The following is a 9777-nucleotide window of genomic DNA, read 5'->3' as shown; positions in this document are numbered from 1 at the left end:
TTAGTTGTCACCTGATTGGTTTTCACACAGCTTAGTTGTCACCTGATTGGTTTTCACACAGCTTAGTTGTCACCTGATTGGTTTTCACACAGCTTAGTTGTCACCTGATTGGTTTTCACACAGTTTAGTTGTCACCTGATTGGTTTTCACACAGCTTAGTTGTCACCTGATTGGTTTTCACACAGTTTAGTTGTCACCTGATTGGTTTTCACACAGCTTAGTTGTCACCTGATTGGTTTTCACACAGCTTAGTTGTCACCTGATTGGTTTTCACACAGTTTAGTTGTCACCTGATTGGTTTTCACGCAGCTTAGTTGTCACCTGATTGGTTTTCACACAGCTTAGTTGTCACCTGATTGGTTTTCACACAGTTTAGTTGTCACCTGATTGGTTTTCACACAGCTTAGTTGTCACCTGATTGGTTTTCACGCAGCTTAGTTGTCACCTGATTGGTTTTCACGCAGTTTAGTTGTCACCTGATTGGTTTTCACACAACTTAGTTGTTACCTGATTGGTTTTCACACAGCTTAGTTGTCACCTGATTGGTTTTCACACAGCTTAGTTGTCACCTGATTGGTTTTCACACAGCTTAGTTGTCACCTGATTGGTTTTCACACAGCTTAGTTGTCACCTGATTGGTTTTCATGCAGTTTATCAGCGATATCCAATTACCAGCACTGCTTTGTGTAATTCTACATGCTGACAAGCCAAGAGCGCTAAACCAAACATAATATAGAGTAGATAACTAACCAAACATAATGTAGAGTAGATAACTAACCAAACATAATGTAGAATAGATAACTAACCAAACATAATGTAGAGTAGATAATTAACCAAACATAATGTAGAGTAGATAACTAACCAACCATAATGTAGAGTAGATAACTAACCAACCATAATGTAGAGTAGATAACTAACCAAACATAATGTAGAGTAGATAACTAACCAAACATAATGTAGAGTAGATAACTAACCAAACATAACGTAGATAACTAACCAAACATAATGTAGAGTAGATAACTAACCAACCATAACGTAGAGTAGATAACTAACCAACCATAACATAGAGTAGTTAACTAACCAACCATAACGTAGAGTAGTTAACTAACCAACCATAACGTAGAGTAGGTAACTAACCAACCATAATGTAGAGTAGGTAACTAACCAACCATAACGTAGAGTAGTTAACTAACCAACCATAACGTAGAGTAGATAACTAACCAACCATAACGTAGAGTAGTTAACTAACCAACCATAACGTAGAGTAGGTAACTAACCAACCATAACGTAGAGTAGGTAACTAACCAACCATAACGTAGAGTAGATAACTAACCAACCATAATGTAGAGTAGGTAACTAACCAACCATAACGTAGAGTAGGTAACTAACCAACCATAACGTAGAGTAGTTAACTAACCAACCATAACGTAGAGTAGATAACTAACCAACCATAACGTAGAGTAGTTGACTAACCAACCATAACGTAGAGTAGGTAACTAACCAACCATAACGTAGAGTAGATAACTAACCAACCATAACGTAGAGTAGTTGACTAACCAACCATAACGTAGAGTAGGTAACTAACCAACCATAACGTAGAGTAGTTAACTAACCAACCATAACGTAGAGTAGGTAACTAACCAACCATAACGTAGAGTAGATAACTAACCAACCATAACGTAGAGTAGTTAACTAACCAACCATAACGTAGAGTAGATAACTAACCAACCATAACGTAGAGTAGTTAACTAACCAACCATAACGTAGAGTAGATAACTAACCAACCATAACGTAGAGTAGATAACTAACCAACCATCATGTAGAGTAGGTAACTAACCAACCATAACGTAGAGTAGATAACTAACCAATCATAATGTAGAGTAGTTAACTAACCAACCATAACGTAGAGTAGATAACTAACCAACCATAATGTAGAGTAGGTAACTAACCAACCATAACGTAGAGTAGATAACTAACCAACCATAATGTAGAGTAGTTAACTAACCAACCATAATGTAGAGTAGATAACTAACCAAACATAATGTAGAGTAGATAACTAACCAAACATAACGTAGAGTAGATAACTAACCAAACATAACGTAGAGTAGATAACTAACCAACCATAACGTAGAGTAGATAACTAACCAAACATAATGTAGAGTAGATAACTAACCAAACATAATGTAGAGTAGATAACTAACCAAACATAATGTAGAGTAGATAACTAACCAAACATAATGTAGATAACTAACCAAACATAGATAACTAACCAAACATAATATAGAGTAGATAACTAACCAACCATAACGTAGAGTAGATAACTAACCAAACATAATGTAGAGTAGATAACTAACCAAACATAATGTAGAGTAGTTAACTAACCAACCATAACGTAGAGTAGATAACTAACCAAACATAACGTAGAGTAGATAACTAACCAAACATAATGTAGAGTAGATAACTAACCAAACATAATGTAGAGTAGATAACTAACCAACCATAACGTAGAGTAGATAACTAACCAAACATAATGTAGAGTAGATAACTAACCAAACATAATGTAGAGTAGATAACTAACCAACCATAATGTAGAGTAGTTAACTAACCAACCATAACGTAGAGTAGATAACTAACCAAACATAACGTAGAGTAGATAACTAACCAAACATAATGTAGAATAGATAACTAACCAACCATAATGTAGAGTAGATAACTAACCAAACATAATGTAGAGTAGATAACTAACCAAACATAATGTAGAATAGATAACTAACCAACCATAATGTAGAGTAGATAACTAACCAAACATAATGTAGAGTAGATAACTAACCAAACATAACGTAGAGTAGATAACTAACCAACCATAACGTAGAGTAGTTAACTAACCAAACATAATGTAGAGTAGTTAACTAACCAACCATAACGTAGAGTAGATAACTAACCAAACATAACGTAGAGTAGATAACTAACCAAACATAATGTAGAGTAGATAACTAACCAAACATAATGTAGAGTAGATAACTAACCAACCATAACGTAGAGTAGTTGACTTACAAAGAGGAATGTTTATAGCACTATTATAACACACTGAACTTACAAAGAGCAGCAGACACTTGTTCTCCCGGATGGCTCCGCAGCAGCCCAGGAAGCCGAGGAGGAAGAGCATTGCCCCCATGGCCAGGATGATGTAGACCCCAGTGAAGAGCAGAGGGTTGGCTGCTACGATCTCCCTGAAGCCCATAGGGTCCACCAGTACCCACACACCCACACCAAGCAGGAAGGAGCCTCCTAACTGGACCACACACACAAACACAGAGAGGGAGCCAATCAGAATAGGAGAGACACACAGGCAGCCAATCAGAACAGAGTATAGCCAGGAAGAAGGAAGTATAGTAGGAAGTTGATGTCTGATTTAACTGGGAGAGGCTATACCGTGTGCCCAAGTTAATGATGCTTGTCACTCAAGTATGACAGGGGGATGGATTATCTTGGCAGAGGAGAAATGCTCACTAACAGGGATGGAAACACATTTGTGCTCAGAATCTCTGAGAAAAATAAGCTTTTATGTTCGCATGGAACATTTCTGGGATATTTTTATTTCAGCTGATGTAACATGAGACCAACACTTTAAATGTTGCATTTCTATTTCTGTTCAGTGGAACATCAGACAGCAGAACATCAGACAGCAGAACAGCAGACAGCAGAACATCAGACAGCAGAACATCAGACAGTAGAACATCAGACAGACAGTAGAACATCAGACAGCAGAACATCAGACAGCAGAACATCAGACATCAGACAGTAGAACATCAGACAGTAGCAGAACATCAGACAGCAGAACATCAGACAGTAGAACATCAGACAGTAGAACATCAGACAGACAGAACATCAGACAGTAGAACATCAGACAGTAGAACATCAGACAGCAGAACATCAGACAGTAGAACATCAGACAGCAGAACATCAGACAGCAGAACATCAGACAGCAGAACATCAGACAGCAGAACATCAGACAGTAGAACATCAGACAGCAGAACATCAGACAGTAGAACATCAGACAGTAGAACATCAGACAGCAGAACATCAGACAGTAGAACATCAGACATCAGACAGAGACATCAGACAGCAGAACATCAGACAGCAGAACATCAGACAGCAGAACATCAGACAGCAGAACATCAGACAGTAGAACATCAGACAGCAGAACATCAGACAGCAGAACATCAGACAGTAGAACATCAGACAGCAGAACATCAGACAGCAGAACATCAGACAGTAGAACATCAGACAGTAGAACATCAGACAGTAGAACATCAGACAGTAGAACATCAGACAGCAGAACATCAGAACATCAGACAGCAGAACATCAGACAGTAGAACATCAGACAGTAGAACATCAGACAGTAGAACATCAGACAGTAGAACATCAGACAGCAGAACATCAGACAGCAGAACATCAGACAGTAGAACATCAGACAGTAGAACATCAGACAGTAGAACATCAGACAGTAGAACATCAGACAGCAGAACATCAGACAGTAGAACATCAGACAGTAGAACATCAGACAGTAGAACATCAGACAGTAGAACATCAGACAGCAGAACATCAGACAGTAGAACATCAGACAGTAGAACATCAGACAGCAGAACATCAGACAGTAGAACATCAGACAGCAGAACATCAGACAGTAGAACATCAGACAGTAGAACATCAGACATCAGACAGTAGAACATCAGACAGCAGAACATCAGACAGTAGAACATCAGACAGCAGAACATCAGACAGTAGAACATCAGACAGTAGAACATCAGACAGTAGAACATCAGACAGCAGAACATCAGACAGCAGAACATCAGACAGTAGAACATCAGACAGTAGAACATCAGACAGTAGAACATCAGACAGCAGAACATCAGACAGCAGAACATCAGACAGCAGAACATCAGACAGTAGAACATCAGACAGTAGAACATCAGACAGTAGAACATCAGACAGCAGAACATCAGACAGTAGAACATCAGACAGTAGAACATCAGACAGCAGAACATCAGACAGTAGAACATCAGACATCAGACATCAGAACAACAGACAGTAGAACATCAGACAGCAGAACATCAGACAGTAGAACATCAGACAGTAGAACATCAGACAGCAGAACATCAGACAGTAGAACATCAGACAGTAGAACATCAGACAGCAGAACATCAGAACATCAGACAGCAGAACATCAGACAGTAGAACATCAGACAGCAGAACATCAGACAGTAGAACATCAGACAGCAGAACATCAGACAGTAGAACATCAGACATCAGACATCAGAACAACAGACAGTAGAACATCAGACAGCAGAACATCAGACAGTAGAACATCAGACATCAGACATCAGAACATCAGACATCAGAACATCAGACATCAGAACATCAGACATCAGAACAACAGACATAGAACATCAGACATCAGACATCAGAACAACAGACAGCAGAACATCAGAACAGTAGAACATCAGACAGTAGAACATCAGACAGCAGAACATCAGACAGCAGAACATCAGACAGTAGAACATCAGACAGCAGAACATCAGACAGCAGAACATCAGACAGCAGAACATCAGAACAGTAGAACATCAGACAGTAGAACATCAGACAGTCAGAACATCAGACAGCAGAACATCAGACAGCAGAACATCAGACAGCAGAACATCAGACAGCAGAACATCAGACAGCAGAACATCAGAACAGTAGAACATCAGACAGTAGAACATCAGACATCAGAACATCAGACAGAGAACATCAGACAGCAGAACATCAGACAGCAGAACATCAGACAGTAGAACATCAGACAGCAGAACATCAGACAGCAGAACATCAGACAGCAGAACATCAGACAGTAGAACATCAGACAGTAGAACATCAGACAGTAGAACATCAGACAGCAGAACATCAGACAGCAGAACATCAGACAGCAGAACATCAGACAGTAGAACATCAGACAGTAGAACATCAGACAGTAGAACATCAGACAGCAGAACATCAGACAGCAGAACAACAGACAGCAGAACATCAGAACAGTAGAACATCAGACAGTAGAACATCAGACATCAGAACAACAGACAGCAGAACATCAGACAGCAGAACATCAGACAGCAGAACATCAGACAGCAGAACATCAGACAGTAGAACATCAGACAGCAGAACATCAGACAGCAGAACATCAGACAGCAGAACATCAGACAGCAGAACATCAGACAGTAGAACATCAGACAGCAGAACATCAGACAGCAGAACATCAGACAGTAGAACATCAGACAGTAGAACATCAGACAGTAGAACATCAGACAGCAGAACATCAGACAGCAGAACATCAGAACAACAGACATCAGAACATCAGACAGCAGAACATCAGAAAAACAGAACATCAGACATCAGAACATCAGAAAGCAGAACATCAGACAGCAGAACATCAAACAGAGAACATCAGAACATCAGACAGCAGAACATCAGAAAGCAGAACATCAGACAGCAGAACATCAGACAGTAGAACATCAGACAGCAGAACATCAGACAGCAGAACATCAGACAGCAGAACATCAGACAGTAGAACATCAGACAGCAGAACATCAGACAGCAGAACATCAGACAGACATCAGAACAACAGACAGTAGAACATCAGACAGCAGAACAACAGACAGCAGAACAACAGACAGTAGAACATCAGACATCAGACAGCAGAACATCAGACAGCAGAACATCAGACAGCAGAACATCAGACAGCAGAACATCAGACAGTAGAACATCAGACATCAGACATCAGAACAACAGACATCAGAACATCAGACATCAGAACAACAGACATCAGAACAACAGACAGTAGAACATCAGACATCAGACATCAGAACAACAGACAGCAGAACATCAGAACAGTAGAACATCAGACAGTAGAACATCAGACAGCAGAACATCAGACAGCAGAACATCAGACAGTAGAACATCAGACAGCAGAACATCAGACAGCAGAACAACAGACAGCAGAACATCAGAACAGTAGAACATCAGACAGTAGAACATCAGACATCAGAACAACAGACAGCAGAACATCAGACAGCAGAACATCAGACAGCAGAACATCAGACAGCAGAACATCAGACAGCAGAACATCAGAACAGTAGAACATCAGACAGTAGAACATCAGACAGTCAGAACATCAGACAGCAGAACATCAGACAGCAGAACATCAGACAGCAGAACATCAGACAGTAGAACATCAGACAGTAGAACATCAGACAGCAGAACATCAGACAGCAGAACATCAGACAGTAGAACATCAGACAGTAGAACATCAGACAGTAGAACATCAGACAGCAGAACATCAGACAGCAGAACATCAGACAGCAGAACATCAGACAGTAGAACATCAGACAGCAGAACATCAGACAGTAGAACATCAGACAGCAGAACATCAGACAGCAGAACAACAGACAGCAGAACATCAGAACAGTAGAACATCAGACAGTAGAACATCAGACATCAGAACAACAGACAGCAGAACATCAGACAGCAGAACATCAGACAGCAGAACATCAGACAGCAGAACATCAGACAGTAGAACATCAGACAGCAGAACATCAGACAGCAGAACATCAGACAGCAGAACATCAGACAGCAGAACATCAGACAGTAGAACATCAGACAGCAGAACATCAGACAGCAGAACATCAGACAGTAGAACATCAGACAGTAGAACATCAGACAGTAGAACATCAGACAGCAGAACATCAGACAGCAGAACATCAGAACAACAGACATCAGAACAACAGACAGCAGAACATCAGAAAAACAGAACATCAGACATCAGAACATCAGAAAGCAGAACATCAGACAGCAGAACATCAAACAGCAGAACATCAGAACATCAGACAGCAGAACATCAGAAAGCAGAACATCAGACAGCAGAACATCAGACAGTAGAACATCAGACAGCAGAACATCAGACAGCAGAACATCAGACAGCAGAACATCAGACAGTATAACATCAAACAGCAGAACATCAGACAGCAGAACATCAGACATCAGACATCAGAACAACAGACAGTAGAACATCAGACAGCAGAACAACAGACAGCAGAACAACAGACAGTAGAACATCAGACATCAGACAGCAGAACATCAGACAGCAGAACATCAGACAGCAGAACATCAGACAGCAGAACATCAGACAGCAGAACATCAAACAGCAGAACATCAGACAGTAGAACATCAAACAGCAGAACATCAGACAGCAGAACATCAGACAGTAGAACATCAAACAGCAGAACATCAGACAGCAGAACATCAGACATCAAACATCAGAACAACAGACAGTAGAACATCAGACAGCAGAACAGCAGAACATCAGACAGCAGAACATCAGACAGTAGAACATCAGACAGCAGAACATCAGACAGCAGAACATCAGACAGCAGAACATCAGACAGCAGAACATCAGACAGCAGAACATCAGACAGCAGAACATCAGACAGTAGAACATCAGACAGTAGAACATCAGACAGCAGAACATCAGACAGTAGAACATCAGACATCAGACAGCAGAACATCAGACAGCAGAACATCAGACAGCAGAACATCAGACAGCAGAACATCAGACAGCAGAACATCAGACAGTAGAACATCAGACAGCAGAACATCAGACAGCAGAACATCAGACAGTAGAACATCAGACAGTAGAACATCAGACATCAGAACATCAGACAGTAGAACATCAGACAGTAGAACATCAGACAGTAGAACATCAGACAGTAGGACATCAGACAGTAGAACATCAAAACATCAGACAGCAGAACATCAGACAGCAGAACATCAGACAGTAGAACATCAGACAGTAGAACATCAGACAGCAGAACATCAGACAGCAGAACATCAGACAGTAGAACATCAGACAGTAGAACATCAGACAGTAGAACATCAGACAGCAGAACATCAGACAGCAGAACATCAGACAGTAGAACATCAGACAGTAGAACATCAGACAGTAGAACATCAGACAGCAGAACATCAGACAGTAGAACATCAGACAGTAGAACATCAGACAGCAGAACATCAGACAGTAGAACATCATACAGCAGAACATCAGACAGTAGAACATCAGACAGTAGAACATCAGACAGTAGAACATCAGACAGCAGAACATCAGACAGCAGAACATCAGACAGTAGAACATCAGACAGCAGAACATCAGACAGTAGAACATCAGACAGTAGAACATCAGACAGTAGAACATCAGACAGCAGAACATCAGACAGCAGAACATCAGACAGTAGAACAACAGACAGTAGAACATCAGACAGTAGAACATCAGACAGCAGAACATCAGACAGTAGAACATCAGACAGCAGAACATCAGACAGCAGAACATCAGACAGTAGAACATCAGACAGTAGAACATCAGACAGTAGAACATCAGACAGCAGAACATCAGACAGTAGAACATCAGACAGTAGAACATCAGACAGCAGAACATCAGACAGTAGAACATCAGACATCAGACATCAGAACAACAGACAGTAGAACATCAGACAGCAGAACATCAGACAGTAGAACATCAGACAGTAGAACATCAGACAGCAGAACATCAGACAGTAGAACATCAGACAGTAGAACATCAGACAGCAGAACATCAGAACATCAGACAGCAGAACATCAGACAGTAGAACATCAGACAGCAGAACATCAGACAGTAGAACATCAGACAGCAGAACATCAGACAGTAGAACATCAGACAT

General features: G+C 40.7%; 1 protein-coding gene across 1 annotated transcript in view; it reads right to left on the bottom strand.

Moving 5' to 3' along the window:
- The window catches only part of LOC121844155 (tetraspanin-18-like), a gene marked incomplete at its 5' end in the record, with an annotated part of 40343 nt that overhangs the window by 4780 nt on the left and 25786 nt on the right, over positions 1 to 9777 (bottom strand). Inside the window, one exon of the mRNA XM_042314073.1 lies at positions 3098 to 3292. Within this exon, the coding sequence (XP_042170007.1) occupies positions 3098 to 3292 (195 nt within the window). The remainder of the gene's footprint in view (positions 1 to 3097; positions 3293 to 9777) is intronic.

This window comes from Oncorhynchus tshawytscha, unplaced genomic scaffold (assembly GCF_018296145.1).
Source record: "Oncorhynchus tshawytscha isolate Ot180627B unplaced genomic scaffold, Otsh_v2.0 Un_contig_6026_pilon_pilon, whole genome shotgun sequence".
NCBI classification, from domain to species: Eukaryota; Metazoa; Chordata; class Actinopteri; order Salmoniformes; family Salmonidae; genus Oncorhynchus; species Oncorhynchus tshawytscha.
Note: the sequence above shows the minus strand (reverse complement) of the source record. Positions and strands in the feature narration are given on the sequence as shown.